Source organism: Pithys albifrons, chromosome 7 (assembly GCF_047495875.1).
Source record: "Pithys albifrons albifrons isolate INPA30051 chromosome 7, PitAlb_v1, whole genome shotgun sequence".
NCBI lineage: Eukaryota > Metazoa > Chordata > Aves > Passeriformes > Thamnophilidae > Pithys > Pithys albifrons.
Window position 1 is genome coordinate 54,042,114 of NC_092464.1, and position 16,944 is coordinate 54,059,057.

A 16,944-nucleotide genomic window follows, 5' to 3' on the forward strand; every position below is an offset into this window, starting at 1 on the left:
AATCTTATTTTTCAAAGCATAATTCCTTGCTCTTTACAGCTGTCACTTGTCAACATAAAAGAATGGAAAATACTCTACAATGTACAGTCATTTAACAAACATCCTGTAGTCATGAAGACAATTCTGGATTGTTTGAGTAGCTTGTAGGGACAAAGTTATCAGAAATACGAGACAACTTTCAGATCCTGAACTTGAGACAGTTTTACAGAGGTGATTTCTCAGCACTGCAATAATTCTGTCTCTTCCTTGGGGAGACAGCAAAAAACCAGAAGCACCTGCAATCACCAGACATTGCTGAAATTCATGGCATAAGTAAGTCATTGCATTTCTGATTAAAGAGATTTTAAAGAGCAGGATCAAAGCCTCAGGAACTTGCATTTACACTCCAGAAAGCCCATTCTGTTTTTAGCCTCTAACACCTGGGCTTTTGTACTTTTCAAACCTAACATAAATACAGCTTTAGACTTTCAATTCACAGCCATTTCTGTCAAAGAGACAGTTCCATTTGAAATCACCTCCAAAGCAGCCCTAGAGACTAATGCAAACTGGATTTTTTTCACAACAGAATTCAAAACAGGATCTAGAAACTTCACACAAGCATGAATTTAGAAAGTGTAACACTGCTGTTAAGGTAAGGCCCCATTGTATCTAAGTCCTTCTTACAGACACTTTACAGACAGGTAAGTGAGCAGCTCTGAGAAAAGCAGGACCCCGACTCTTCCATTTATTTTCCACAATTAGGATCACAACTGCAAGGGAGGGCACACAACTTCCACAGGTAAAAATCACTGCATTAGCAGCTACAGTCAAAGCACTTAGGATGGATCTGACCGATGTTCCCAACCCTGTGCTTACTCCCAGCCCTCTGAATCCACCTCACTTTTCCATATTCAGTCTTATTGTATCAGTTCACTTACCATGAGAGTTTTTCCCCTTACCTGTCCCCCTTTACTGACCTATTCTCTGCAATGTCTCTTGCATTTGGTTTGTCCCCTTCTCACTATCCTGACACAACATATCCTTCAGGGAACAACCAGTCTTCATCCTGCTTTTGCCAACAATCCCTTCTCCAACATTTCATCCTGAAATTTCATGCTTTAGGACAGGACTAATATTGCATGACTGTACCCAACACAAAGGGACCATGTTGTTGATCGATTTACTACATAAGGAACAGAAGAGACTGAAATCATAGAGCCTTTCAATTCTACTACCTTACTATGGTCACTTATTGAGCTTGTATGGCAAGAGTGGTCATGGATTTCTTCTGGAAGTGATGAAATCCTATCAGTGCCCTCCACGAAGCACAGGGAAGGAAGTTCATGAAAACTTGAACAGACTGAAATAGTTCTTTTCAAAAGTGTGTCAGTAAAAATAGATTTCACACAAGTCTGTAATAAGACAAGGGCTAATTAGCTGCAACCACTTCTTCTTGAGGTCAAGAGGAGTTACACCTGGGATGATTTTAGCCTAGAATAGCCACACTTAGCAACGTGATTTTTTTTAAACTCAGGGCACATCACACCTTCATTTTTACTTGACACTAAAGGTTAACGAAACAAGGTATTTTGACAGGACAAAACCTACTTGAAAATAACACTTATGTCTCAGCATTCTGTACTCAGTATAACACCCAAGACTACTGTAACAGAGAAACAAAGAATCGGCTGAGTTGGAAGAGACCTCCGAGATCATCAAAGTCCAACCCTTGGTCCAACTCCAGTCCCTTTACCAGATCATGGCACTCAGTGCCATGTCCAGTCTCAGTTTAAAAACCTCCAGGGATGGGGAATCCACCCCCTCTCTGGGCAGCCCATTCCAATGCCTGAGCACTCTCTCTGCAAAGAATTTTTTTCTGATCTCCAACTTCAATTTCCCCCGACAGAGCTTGAGCCCATCGTGCCCCCTTGTCCTATTGCTGAGTGCCTGGGAGAAGAGACCAACCCCCACCTGGCCAGAACTTCCCTTCAGGCAGTTCTAGACAGTGCTGAGGTCACCTCTGAGCCTCCTCTTCTCCAGGCTAAACACCCCCAGCTCCCTCAGCCTCTCCCCACAGCACTTGTGCTCCAGTCCCTTCTCCAGCCTCGTTGCTCTTCTCTGGCCCCACTCCAGCCCCTCAATCTCTTGCCTCAACTGAGGGGCCCAGAACTGAACACAACACTCCAGGTATGGCCTCACCAACTCAGAGTCCAGGGGAAGGGTCACTGCCCTGGGCCTGCTGGCCACACTAGTTTGGATCCAGGCCAGGATCCCATTGGCCTTCTTGGCCACCTGGGCACACTCTTTGCTCCTGTTGAGCTTCCTGTCCCTCAGTCCCCCCATGTCCCTCTGCCTGGCTGCTCTCCAGCCACTCTGTGCCCAGCCTGGAGCACTGCAGGGGGTTGGGGTGGCCAAAGGGCAGAACCTGCACTTGGCCTTGTTGAACCTCATCCCATTGGCATCAGTCCATCTCTCCAGTCTCTCCAGATCCCTCTGCAGAGCCCTTCTTTTTCGTTTGCATTTTTCTTTCCCTTTTCTCCTCAACTTGTGTAGCTGGCCACATTCTGTGGATTAACAAACCTATTGTTTCCTTCTCATCACTCATTTACGAGATCTCAAGCATATACAGTTGGCCATCAAGCACTGTTTCTAAGGATATCTCTTTCAGAACTTTTCAGTTGACATAACAGACTCCCCAGGTTCTCCCAGTCCTGCAGCAGTCTCTGTGCTGAAACTCCTCCAGCAGCAGGACCCAGAAGGTTGCTGACACCTACAGCAAATCCCCTAGAACTGTAAGCCAGGCATTGCCAAAACTTTGCCCTGGATTCACTGAGGTTTACCGAAGATGCTTTGGAGAAAACCATTTCAGGTCACTATGTCATACCTTCCTCTGTTGTTTTCCTCAGTAAATATCCACCTATTTCTGAAAGTAACATCCCAGCAAAAGTCTTAGTAGCTTAACTAGGACTTCTGCTCCAGACTTCCACAAAATCTTTGGAAAACTCCTCACAGCACCAGTAATCACATTCAACACAGTTATGCTCAGAGGACAGGAACCCATTGAGGTGATTTCACACAAGACAATCCTTGGTCTACTCAATTTTATTCAGCTTCTCATTCCAAGCCCTTACACAAGCACTATAGTTAAGAGCCCATCAGTGTTACAGCAAGAAGCACTTCATGTCACAAGGTTAGACGAAAAGAGGAAGACTTAAAATTCCAAAGGATAGACAAAAAAAAAAGTCTGATTAACAGGACACAGCACAAAAGCAACACGTCCAAAGTACTACAGGACACGAGTTACTGCCATTTTGGAGCTGTGCATGTCTGGTTTGCTGTCTTTTTTTGATGTCAACCCTTGAAAATAGGAAAGGTGGGACAAATATGATGAAAATACTTTACCTTCTTTCCTTCTCTGTTTAATACAGAACAGGTGTCTCAGTGCATCTTTTTAAATGAAAAAATATGTAGAATCACATCTATAAAATAACTTGACAGCCTTTTCACTTTCCTTTCTTGCTGATTATGCAAATGACAGAGAGCCCATCAGGGGCACAGCACTCATTCAGATGCTTTGAATCATCTTGTGCAGCTCTCTCCTTTTTTTCCTCCCTCCTCTGGCTATACAGGCACCTAATTTGGGCTTACTGGAATTAAGTGATATGAATACACCCTGCCCACTTCATCCCTCCTTCCAATTCCTTTCAACTGCACAGCTACCCCCTGCCAGTGCCTGTGCCTGTGATGAAATCAAATAGCTCTGTCTGCCCCAGTGAGTTAAGACGGATCTCTCTGCAAGGTTCCCATCCTGGTAACAAGGCACAGACAGTTCCTGGGGCTTTGCAGAAAGCTGCTCAAGGACTCCATTCCTGCACTGGAGGAATTACTAGTTCCAAGCTTGTAGAGATTTCCATATCTCCACCAAATGTCAGTGAAGCTGAAGGTATCATACCAGAGATGATGATTAGTGCTGTGCATATTCAACAAAGGGGTGGGAAAATCTGATTTCTGCATTTCTGATAAGCATGCAAATTCCCACTGCTTTCACAGCTTAATATCTACACGGTTCATTTTGTTTTGATTAAAATTAACACATTCCACTGATGACCTTTAAAGGAATGCTCGTTTCCAGACTCTTAAATGCACCATTGATCTGCTACACTTTGTCAGCAAAACAGTGATGGTTCCTCAGCTGCCTCTGGAAAGCCACGGGCTCACACAGAGCAGTCCATAAAGTTCCCACCGACATGTGCAATGCAGAGATGCAAAATTTGCATAATCAGCTCATTTGCTGCACTCAGCAACAAGGGACATATTCTGCCCATTCCCTCCCTCACCAGAAGGTTGTTCTAGCAAGGAGGAAATCACCACACTGCAATTCAACAGACACGAAGTACATTAGCTGGGTAGCAGATAAGTAAATAAGCAAATGAAGATGTATGTAAGTTATTATTACCTTTGCTCCACAGACAATGAAAATGACCTTTGTTGAAAGGCTGGTTCAGAATCAGAAGGCAAAACTTCAGGTTTCCTGCAAGATAAATGTTGATTCTCATTAGCAAGAATATTGATTTTTTTTTTGTTTATGTCCTTTCTTTTATTTTCCTTTTGCCAGACCAATTTGAGTCCAACCACCTTAGAGCAACTCCACTAATTTCCTTGCTTCTTAGGTTTCACCATTTTCAGATAGAGAAGCTGTCAGAACTTCATTAGGTACCTTTCACTTGGTAGGGTTTTTGCTAAACATTTAATTTATAAGGGAATTTTACTTACTGAAGGCCACCCTCAACAGGACCTCAATAATAAACCTACAGATACAAAAGCCTGAAAAGAAAGAAAGGATTTGTGATATGACACACTTTGAATTCAAAGAGTAAACACGTAAATCTTTTGATGGCTTCCCGTGGTGGGATTTGCATTATTTCACTTCCTAATTATCTTGCCAATCATATAGGAATACAAGTTTCCTCTGGAGCTTGATATCCTTAGGCAATCAGGTTAAAGAAGAAGTATTTGGTCATGTGAAGTTACTGTAATTGGAAAAAAAAAAGAAAAAAAGAAAACCTCTACCACTAGAAGGTCTTGAGAAGATCCTGTGAAGCAGGAGGCAGAAGGCTATGGGTGAAGCTGTAGCTTAAGCCATGTGATGTTATCAGGGAAAATACAGGTGCTGAAAGTCCTGAAGATGCAGGAACATCTTGGGGTGGGAGCTGGGAGGAGCAGTATTTAAAATAATCAATTATAAGCATGGTGAGGAGCATGAAGAGAATGTTGGGAAACTGGGATACCACTGTTATACATCTTGTCTTTTGAGAGGTTTAGGGTTTCCCCAGTGCCCCGTTCCATGGCTGAACAGAACTAACAATATTGTCCTCCTTCTTAAGTATCAAGAGGAACATCAACAGCTGAGGGTGTTTAGCCTGGAGAAGAGGAGGCTCAGAGGTGACCTCAGCACTGTCTAGAACTCCCTGAAGGGAAGTTCTGGCCAGGTGGGGGTTGGTCTCTTCTCCCAGGCACTCAGCAATAGGACAAGGGGGCACGATGGGCTCAAGCTCTGCCAGGGCAATTGAAGTTGGAGATCAGAAAAAAATTCTTTGCAAAGAGAGTGCTCAGGCATTGGAATGGGCTGCCCAGAGAGGGGGTGGATTCCCCATCCCTGGAGGTTTTTCAACTGAGACTGGACATGGCACTGAGTGCCATGATCTGGTAAAGGGACTGGAGTTGGACCAAGGGTTGGACTTCATGATCTTGGGAGGTCTTTTCCAACCCAATCCATTCTCTGATTCTATGATAACTGAAGATCTGGGTGGTTTTTACTCCAGTAAGAAGGCTACATGATTATCACAGCTACCTTCTGCATAGCACTTTCAAATCCCTCCCTCATGCCTTCCACTTCCGTTTTTGCTGACGTGGTCCACAGTTCCACTTAATTCATGTATATAGAGGGGAACAAATTTACATGGGGAAAAAATTTTATAGGGAATAAAGGGAGGATCAGAGGACCAAGTAAACAAAAGAAAGTGAAAAGACTTTTTTTCTTTGTATAGCCTGAACAGTTTTACCTTGTCCTTGAACTTTAAGGCAAAGGTAGAAAACAATACATTCAAACAAAGTGCCAATTTCCAACTGCCTCACCAAATGAGATCTCAGCAGCAGATCTCCTAATGATTGTTAAGTGAGAAAGGCTGCCAGCTCCTTATATAAAACAATCATCCAGTGATGCCCTCCACTGAAAAGAGCCAGCAAATGTTCCAGGTTCTTTCACTGATAGGATAACACAAACACACATGAGTGCTGTAAGTCTATTCCTGCTGATGAATCACAAAAGGCATTTCTGTACCTGTTTGAAATCCTTAAGCTGTATCGGCATATGAAAATGCCACAGATTTTCAGCTTCTTTTTGCACATCAGGAGTACCCTTGTTATAGATATTAAGGTACATTTCTGAAGCCCAGGCCTGGCTGTAGTTGTTTGCACTGAGATTTCAGAGCCTGATTTTCAGAGATGACACTTCCAAGAGCTCCCAGTGAGGCCCATAAGAGCTGCTGGCTCTTCTATATTCAGTTTTTCCAAGGAAGCCAAAAAGTAGATGCCCTCAGCACACACAGTCAGAAGGGAGGTTGGTGGTGGTTTGAGAGTTTTGGGTTATTTCTCATTTGTTTGAGTCTCTTAAAGCACAATTATAGGCTGAAAAAGTGGAAAACTGGAAATTATTGTTTCTCCTGCTTTTAGAAAAGTGAATATTCCGGTAATTTCAAACCAGTCATTTCATGCAATTAACACATGATAAAATGCTATGATTAATGCTACAATTAATGCTGCCAAAATGAGCCTAAATGTCAGTATTTTAATGGTGCTTGCTGAGTTCATGTAAAGCCACATACAGGGCTCAGTCCTCACTGGATGTAAAACAGTAATAAACTTGGCCTTCAGTAATTTACCACCATTGCCCTAAAAAGCTATTAATAAATTGGGACATCTTGATGGCAAAGACCACGTCAACAGACAGAACCTGCAACATCCATCACTCTGAGGAACACTGATGAGAGCTCACTGTGCCACCGCCCCGAGCACTCCACTGGCCATTCCCTTGAAAACAAATCTACTTCAAAGCCATTTATCTTTAAAAGCCCTTAACAAATTAGGAAGCATCTATCTCCTGGACTGTCTGCCCATCCATTTTTCACAAAGATAATTAGCACCCTGACCCAGCCATTAATGACACTGTGCTCTGTTTGGAATAACGAGAAAGAGGATTCCATAAGCAAGAACTCAGCAGCAAAAATAACCTCTCCCCATGGACAGATATTTCCACTGAAGAAGCTTTTGTGGACCTTTTGCTAAAGGTCCACAAAAGAGGTCCAACAAGTTTGTCCCTTGCATAGTTTCTTCCATTTTCAGCATAACTTTCTCTTTCATGATGTACTTCTGCAGCTTTTGCAGACTGAGCAAATTCAACCACGTGCAGCACGAGCAGAAAAGAAAAACTCTCCAGTCTGTTCCTGATGTTTACAACAACACAGAGAACAAATGGAGCCAAATCCCACAGTCTAAGTCCTCCTGTAGACAAATTAGCCATGCAGTAAGTCCTTATTTCTACAGGACCATAGGAAAATTTTACTTGTGTTTATGGAACCAAACTTGTTTCTTCTCTTGTTTTTCTATTGGCTGCTTATAAACCTTGCAGTCCCACAGCCATAAGTGACAGATGTATTAACAGATGCACAACTACAGCAACAGGCAATTATATGCAAAAATATAGTTTAAAAAGTCTTTCAGAAGACTTGGAAAATTCCTGCTCTTTGGATAAAGCTGGATCATTTTTAATCCTGCTGGAAACACAGAGAACCCTTTCCTTGTTTTCCTGAGTTATAAATCAACCAATCAACAATCTCTACACACGCTTCTACAAGGGTCATGAATGAAAACTTTTTCTGAAAACTTTTTCCCTTCTCTGCTTTCCAACTTTCATTCAGCTGCACTGCTTGGATGAAGCTTTTCTTATGGTTGCTTAGAAATGACTTTCATCAAAGGTGTTGTGACTGTCCCTGACAGCCTATGCAATGCCTTTTTACCCCATTGTAACTCCCTCAGAAAAATTCCAATACAATGTAGAGCACAGTTCTGCTATCCTAAAAGCCTTCTTAGCTTCTCCCTGTCATATTATACTCACCTAGCTATTCTATAAATAATATCACTATGTATTTTTTTCTTGATTTTCCCTAGTCACATGCCAGTCTTCAGGGAGTATGTCTGTCACAAAACATAGGCAACAGGCATAAATATTTTTAAAGACAACCTTTTCTCTGGTAGCAAATAAAATAATATAAGCTACTTCTTTGCTTCCTTTCAATAACATCACTGGGAGTTATCCCAAATACTGTGAGATTCTTGGCTATTCAATTTTCCAGGGGGGGGAAGAAAGCTTTTAATGCTTCCAACAGGGGGCCTTGGGTGAAGATCCTCACTATTCCCTGTCTTTGAAATTATATATAGGTGATACACAGTGGGGGGATTTGCTGTGCTGAGAGGTAGTGTGGGGGCACAGCTGAAAGCTGGAAGATGGTTTCAATCTCCAGAAGATTTTTGTACTGATAGAAACACATCTAGATACCCAAGATACCAACCAAGATCCACTGAAAACATACTGCAGGTACACATATTCCTAATCACATAGGTGGGAGCCCAAATGTAAAACAGAGGGGAAAACTCTGAATGATCTCACTGAAAATTTCTTCCTGCTCTCACATCAATCTCCTGACATTAAAAACAAACAAACAAAACCCCTAAACCACACCAAACAGATTTTTTTTCCAGTATCATATTCAGGAAATTCCTACCCCTCAGATTCACTTTTTAAATGAACAGTCACTGCTTACTTAAATGTCAGAGTATGTGGGAAGGGACAAGGCATTTTTTCACAGTTCCAAAGCTGCCTTGAGAGATAGCAGAGCCACAGGCTGAGGCAGCCTTTGTTTGGCAGTCGAAGTTTCTTCTGCTGCAGAAGAATTAACATTGAAAATGTGATTCTAAGAAGTCCACCTAAGTTATACTTAGTGGGAGCCTGTGGTAATAAACCCTAAAAAAGCAGTTCATAAAACCAGTGAACATAACGAGGTAATGTTCGTGCAGAACTACAGGGACAATAGATAAGGCTGTTGCTACAGATCACCAGAGCAGAATTACTGCAGTAACTGAGCATTTTAAAACTAAAATAAAGGAGTTTGGAGGGTCAGCACCAAATCTACACCCTTTTCTGCCAAGTAAGCACTTGCACCCAAGTGTTAACTCCAAAACTGGTGCTCTGGGAAGAGCTACTTACCAGTTTATTTATTCACAGACTATTCTGAGCTGGAAGGGACCCACAAGGATCATCGAGTCCAGCTCTTAAGTCAGTGGCACACACAGGGGATTGAACCCATGAATTACTACCCATGGCATTATTACAACCGAGCTTTAACCAACTGAGCTAATCTCAGGGTCTATATTTAAATGGACCATTTCATTCAGGGCTTTCTTTCTTCCCAAACACACTCAAATGCAACAGTGTCCCCACTAGAAATTAAATAAATGATTGATTAGACACAAACAGAGGAGAAATGGCTCCATCAGACTAAGGAGAATCCCCCAGCTCCTGAAAGGGTTTCTTCAGTGTGGCTGCTTTTTGGTTTTTGGCCATGCAGACACAGTATCTGTAGTTTCCTACAGGTCAGGAATTGCTACACAAATACAATTCCTAACAGGGAATTTACTTGCTGGTGTGGCAATTCTTGAAAGCTGCCTTCTGCCTCACAAGAGATGGTTCTGGTTTTATCAATAAATGTCTTAGGCTGTGAGGGCTGTAAGATCCACCTTAGCAAGCAGCACAGCACAACAAAATCAGGTCTGTGGAGCAAAACTTGATGCTGAAGGTGTGATATTCACACTACACAAGTTTGAGGAAGAAAGGGAGGGAGAGAGGCTGCTGCAGATTAAGGCCAGTCTGGTTCTGTAGACTGAGTCTCATTAGCTGTAGAAGAATATTAGGTGTGCTCCGGGACCACAGTTTAATTTCATCCAAAAGGAAATTCGCTCACATAGTCCAAAGCCACTCTGCAATGTAAAGCAAGCCCCGGTAAAAGGCAAAGCAAGCCCCGGTAAAAGGCAAAGCAAGCCCCGGTAAAAGGCAAAGCAAAGCCCGGTAAAAGGCAAAGCAAAGCCCGGTAAAAGGCAAAGCAAACCCTGGTAAACAGGCAGGAGCAGGAGCTTGCTTCACAATCATATTCTTGATTCAAAATAAAATGCTAATGTAAATATGCCAATAGCTACATGGCGTTTGGTTTATCAAGTTTTTCTTTTTATTTTTTGAACAATGTCTTTACCAAACTGAGATGACTAATGCCACAGATCAGCTTAATTTAAATGGTATTTTTGCCATCTTATAATCATCAATATTTGGCTACAGTTTTAGATTGTTATACTAGAGAGACAGACTGGCACTTGCAACTCTTATGGAGGGAAGATGGGGGGGGGGGGGGTGTTAACCCACAACTTGAGCTTATTTGCTTTATAAATTCCTGAAAAAGCATTTAAGATCAAATCCTAAGATGTTACTTTTTAAGGTTCTCTTTCAGGCTAAAACCTCACTTTGTACAGAACAAACAGTGCACCCAATACCAAACCACTCCTCATTCTGCTCTTCTCTTTCTTGAGCCAGAGTTTCCTGAGGAAGGGAAGCACTGCTGGGGAAACCCAACGCTCTGCTGTCACACCAAGGGTTACAAAAAGGGTCACTTCAAACTCCTGCAGACCAAATCAACACTGAAATAGAAATGCTTCACATTTAAAATGTTTCACAACTCCTGCAGAACTGCTTTGAACGTGGAAAAACTTCAAGTCAGTATAAGCCACTTCCTCCATCTGTGCTCTTGCTAAGAAGGTGGTTGTCAGCTTTAATTCAGAGAAACAGTTAAGCCAGGACTATTATATTAATTATAGCCCCTACTTGTAAAACATTGGGTAGCTGCATTTTACCACACTGAATCCCAAGCCTCCAAACAAGCCATTTAATTTGCCTCATAAGAGTGACAACTCTAATAATAAACCAGCACAAATTATGCAAAAGGATCACAGACCTTACAAATATGTTCTCAGACTCATTGAAAGAGTAAATCAAACATGCATACCCAACTGATTCTCGTGCAAGGGCAGTGTTATCCCTGTCAATGCATTTTAGTGTTAATTTTTTCATGTAAATTCTATTGATTTTTTTTTAATATTTCACAGCTCTTAACTCTCCAGGCAAATTCCAGCAAGCAGAGCAGGAAAAAAAGGGAATTTGTGCAAACAGTCTTATTGAAAACTGCAGGGTGTTCCTCTCTGGAGAGCCCTCTCTCCAAGAATTTATGGGGATGAATTCAGACCAGCTAATTGAACACAGCAAGTCCCAAACACGGACACACACATGGGATAACCCACCCACCTCACCCACTGCTGCTCCTGGAAGGTGCTATGCCTTGCCATGAGATTCAGCAATTAATTCTGGTGCTTCTCTGGAGAATGTCAGAGCTGCATTTCTCATCCCAGGGTGTGTGAGACACTACTCATACCAACTCCTACAGGCTGCAGGTGCATTTCTGAGTGCCTGGGACTTCTGCTCTTTACAAGTCAAATACCTCAGTCTGGACAAGCAGAGTAAGATCACACAGTTGCAACATCCAGTGGTGAACCTTCGGTTTTAGATAAATTGTCCAGCATCACTAACAAACTTCATGACAGGACTCAACTCTCTCTTGGGCCACATTCAACAGCTGAATCATGAGAACTGGCTATTAAAATAGAAATCCCAACAGTCACCCTTCTTACTATTACCTGCATGAAAAGGATGCTTGTGACCCATGATCAGCTCTTATTATCACTATCAGCCAGTCCCTCTGGGGAGGCAGCAAGGCACATACACCTGTTTTATCAGGTTCTTCAGAGACACTGCCAGAGGCACCACCTGCACTGCAAGCCTTGGGCTTGGTTCACCAGGGATGTGACCAGACCATACACTCATCGCTCTGCTTTGTGCAAACAGGACTTGCATTTCAACCTGAGCATCACAAAGGTCAGAATTAGCTGGAAGCAGCAGGGGGTTTTTTTGAGTGGAGATTTAACTCTCTCAGTTTCCAAGATTGGACCCAAATTGTCCAGCCATTAAAAAAAAAGAGATTTCTGACACAGGCACAGACAATTAAGAATCTAGAAGATTATTCAAATATACTTCATCTTGTGGCATGGAAAAAATAGCCAAGTGAGGCTGAAGAGATGAATAGGAAGTAGAATAGCAGGAGGAGGGACAATTTTCTGCAGAATGGGAAGTCTGATCTCCAAGGCTCCAGAATCTGTCACAACTTTCATACTCCAGGATAACTTTTAAAAGTCCATGAGTTTCGCTGCAACTACTTTGTAAAAAAATATTAAATATTTTGCTTCATTATTCACAGGCAAGTTGTCATCTGAAACAGAGCCCATTTGACACCTTCTAAGTCTGATACCAACTGGAAGCCCTTAAGAGACAAGAATTAAACACACAGGCTTTCTATCCAAGTATTGATAGTGCTATGGTAAACTTAAATTAATAAAATATCTAAGCATGGAGCATCAGGATTGGAGTGTAAATCTACATCAAAGTGAAAAGGAAAGTGAATCTGGAGAAAAAAAATCTGTGAAATTCCCATTTTATCTTGAGGCTGAAAAGTAAACACAAAATACTAGAAAACATTCATTAGCTTCTTTCCCTAACCTTTTCTTTTTCTTCAAAAAGATATTAGAATAACTTCACTTCCCAAAAACTTTAGGAATCACTGACTGACCTCTTCAATAACATCCAAATCACTATTACTATATTCAAGGAACCTTAAAAGAAAACCCAAGGCAGTTGCTCCCTTTGTTGCTGGGTAATCGCCAGGTCTAACACACCGCCTTCCTCGCATTTCAAAAAACACAGCGTGGCACTGTGTGACTCCATCCTGCTAACCATCCCTGGAATCTGGGATGTCTGTATTTCCAAGGACAGGAGCAGCACACTCTCCTCCCCCGGCATCGATACCATCAGCTCAAGAGCAAGGTGAGTCCAAGGAATCCCAAGGCACAAATGGCCTGAGTCTCTCTGAGGAGATCCCCATAAAGCACAAAACCCTCGGCAAACACTCAGCTCAGCAAACAGGACAATGCCATCTTATTTCACCTATCTGTGGCCAACATACACCTTGGGGCATTTTCTACAGGATGACAAAATTTAATAGGTATCTAATGACGCACATTTCAAACTGCTGACCAAAGAGTGAGATCCATGGGAACACACGAGTGCCCGACTGCTCAGCATTTAAAACCACCAAGCACTCACTCCACTGACACTTCAGTTACTGGCACTGACATTCCCTAAGCACATAAAAGTCTGATTTTTGTTTGCACTGAGATGCACCTTCAGTTTAAGAGGCTGACAGAAGCTGATGCTTCCTCTGATGTCAAAATCCCACCCTTATCCACCAACTACACAACAACCCCCTGCAGCACTCCAGGCTGGGCACAGAGTGGCTGGAGAGCAGCCAGGCAGAAAGGGACCTGGGGGGACTGAGGGACAGGAAGCTCAACAGGAGCCACCAGTGTGCCCAGGTGGCCAAGAAGGCCAATGGGATCCTGGCCTGGATCCAAACTAGCGTGGCCAGCAGGCCCAGGGCAGTGACCCTTCCCCTGGACTCTGCCTTGGGGAGGCCACACCTTGAGTGTTGTGTTCAGTTCTGGGCCCCTCAGTTCAGAAAGGAAATTGAGGTGCTGGAGCGAGTTCAGAGAAGAGCAACGAGGCTGGAGAAGGGAGTGGAGCACAAGTGCTGTGGGGAGAGGCTGAGGGAGCTGGGGGTGTTTAGCCTGGAGAAGAGGAGGCTCAGAGGTGACCTCAGCACTGTCTAGAACTACCTGAAGGGAAGTTCTGTCTAGGTGGGGGTTGGTCTCTTCTCCCAGGCACTCAGCAATAGGACAAGGGGGCACGATGGGCTCAAGCTCTGCCAGGGGAAATTGAAGTTGGAGAGCAGAAAAAACTTCTTTGCAGAGAGAGTGCTCAGGCATTGGAATGGGCTGCCCAGAGAGGGGGTGGATTCACCATCCCTAGAGATTTTTAAACACAGATTGGCCGTGGCACTGAGTGCCATGATCTGGTAAAGGGACTGGAGTTGGACCAAGGGTTGGACTTGATGATCTCTGAGGTCTTTTCCAACCCAATCCATTCTATGATTCTATACACATTTCCCTGCTGATCTCATTGGAAGGACATGTTTGAAGCAGCTGTTTTCAGGGAGTACTTGTTGGATACAGCTCCACAGTGTCAGCCCCCTCCTTTTAGACACTGGGAAGGAGCAATACCTTTTACCAGCACAGATTAATAATCAGAGCACTCCCTCAGGAGGCTGATGACCCACGTTCACGTTCTCTCTGTCAGAGGGAATTCACATCCAAATTTAGTCAAGACAGCACTCTCCTCCCCAGACAGGACTTTATTCTCAGGGAAGCAGATTCTTCTCTCTCTGCACAAAATTAGCTATATTAATGGAATTATTTTCATAAAACAGTTAAACAGGAGGAAACTGTGAAGTCCAATTCTGCAGTGCACTGACCTGAAGAGGGGTTGTACTCCAACATTTACTTACTTAAACCGCTTTGAATAAACCCTCCAGTTACCTCACCATCATATTACAGGAACATTATATCCACTCCTGCCTCCTTCCTAATGCATGAGATGCTTTCAGAGAAAAGTGTACCCTCTGGTTTTGCAGGATATTTTGCAGGCAGGAAGAATGGTTCTCTCACTATCTTAAGACACAAAAGGAGGGAATAACTTTCTCCATCACAGCCTAAGATGTCCAAATCCAACAGAGCAGGATTTTAGATGCTCCACTCTTCCCACTGCTCATCAAATCCCCACTGACAAGCTTCTCCTTAGCACACTTACTCTGATGGATTGCAGTCTTTGCACACAACATCTTGCCCTGCCCTGTATGTGCAGCCAAACTACCACGCTCAGGACCAGTCCTGGGTAAAAGTCATGTGGCTTTTGCTCAACAGCCCATGTGGAACTCCAGTACAATGTTGTGAGGGAAGACAGACATGTCCCATTTTTAGAAGGAGCAAAATAGGCATTATGTGGTTGCAGGAAGATCACACTCCTATTCAGCAAACAAGCCAATATGGAAAAACAAAAAGTTCTTTTCTGTTTCTCGACCTGACCTTATAAGAACAATTACAAATCACAGATGGCTTGTGGCCAAACTCTAGTTTGGATAATTTACAGATTTCTGTTTCCCTATTTCCCTTCAGCCACCCCAATGAAATACACTTTTTACTGTCCTGAACTCATGTACTAATTAAGCACTTAGTTAACCACACAGAGCATTCAACCAGGCTGCCATGGACTTTGGAACTGGTTGGCTTTCATATTGAGAAGGTTCACCAAGTTTAAAAAAAGTTGAGTAAATTGTGAGTGACCTCTGCAACCACCAATTCTTTACTCCTCAGATATAATGGGTGAGAGTGATGAGTAAAATCATTGACTCCCAATGGGTTCTGCAACACCTCTTTGGGTTCAGTGCCAGAGAGGACATTCCTGCCCACACCACCTTGTCAGTCTTGCTGTTTTCCCACAGCAGAGTCCTCTGTGCTTTGAAGGGATCTGACACAGGGAGCAGAGTGACCTTCAGAAGGGCAAAAGGGGCTTTCATGGTGGGCAGAACAACAGTCCCCAAAGCAGTGGTGGCAGTGGGAGGGTGTTCAGGGCTCTGCAGTCAGAGTCTGGTAAAGAGCAATGAGGAGGGAAACTCTTCTATTGTACTAATGAGAATTCTTTAATCAAATATAGGAAGGAGAGATACTGGTGCTGATTTTCCAACCTTCACAAACATTTCACTTCTAAAGTTATGTCTTCTGTTTTCATGAGCTTGATTTCATTATTTCTGGAGTTGATTTTTTTACCCAATGAAGGCAGCTCAGCTCTGCTACCTGTTTTAGGACATTCTATAACTTTACATCCACCACTGGCTTCTTTTTTAACATAACAGTTTTAAGACCTACCTCTATGTATTTTATAAATAGATAAATCTACACTTAGAGAAAACAAGGTAAAATAAACAAAAAGAAAGATAAAACCCACAAAGGCAATGAAAATTGCATTACATTATCGGTCAGGTATAGAATTTTTATGTAACCTGGATGAAGTCCCTCTTCAGATTTTATTCTGTAATATGTCATTGTGTTGCATCTGGCAGAAAAATAAGACCTAAAAATCGAAGTTCTGTGGACTGAATAGCTCCAATAAGCTTACTAAAATGAGAGACTGCCCAACACCTCTGGCTCAGAATAAAAATACTGGGTGATAAAGAAACAAAGAGAACACTACCAGAATATTTATACTTCTTTCAGAGTTAAGAAAAAAATAATTAATATTGAAAATTTTCAACTGAGAACTGTTCAATCTTCATCTAACTTTTAAAATGACTGAAAAAAGCCTCTTGCAAGTAAATTGTCTGAAAGTATTATTGGGATCACTGTAGTCAGGGAGAACAGGACACCACGTGCAACAAATAGAGGCTCACAAAAAAAATGAGGCCATGCCTGTGAGTAGCCTATTTACTCAAGCAGACCATCCAAATCCTTGTGACAAACTGTTCCCATAGGACACCTGTCACACCAGTCAAGTTTGGTGGGTTTAGTCGCTGCACCAAGTCTGTGATAACCACTTTTATTACAAGCCACTTGTGCTTGTTTATGGTGCCTTGTTCTGACACGCTGCAGATGATGTATAATTAAAGACAACTGCTATTTTCTTCCTTTCCCCACAATAGAGCAAAGCCTGTAAACAAAGACAACCTCTGGGACCATTAAGAGAGGCCCTTGTTTGCAGACTGTCTTTCCAACCAGCTACTTCAATTTCCATGCTAAAACTGTCAAGCTTAA

The 16,944-nt window shown here is 42.7% G+C and overlaps 1 protein-coding gene across 1 annotated transcript in view; it reads right to left on the minus strand.

Annotated features, from left to right (window-relative positions):
* The window catches only part of TPK1 (thiamin pyrophosphokinase 1), a 308,446-nt gene that overhangs the window by 247,184 nt on the left and 44,318 nt on the right, over window positions 1-16,944 (minus strand). Inside the window, exon 2 of the mRNA XM_071559613.1 lies at window positions 4,436-4,510. Coding sequence (XP_071415714.1) covers window positions 4,436-4,510 — 75 coding nt within the window. The remainder of the gene's footprint in view (window positions 1-4,435; window positions 4,511-16,944) is intronic.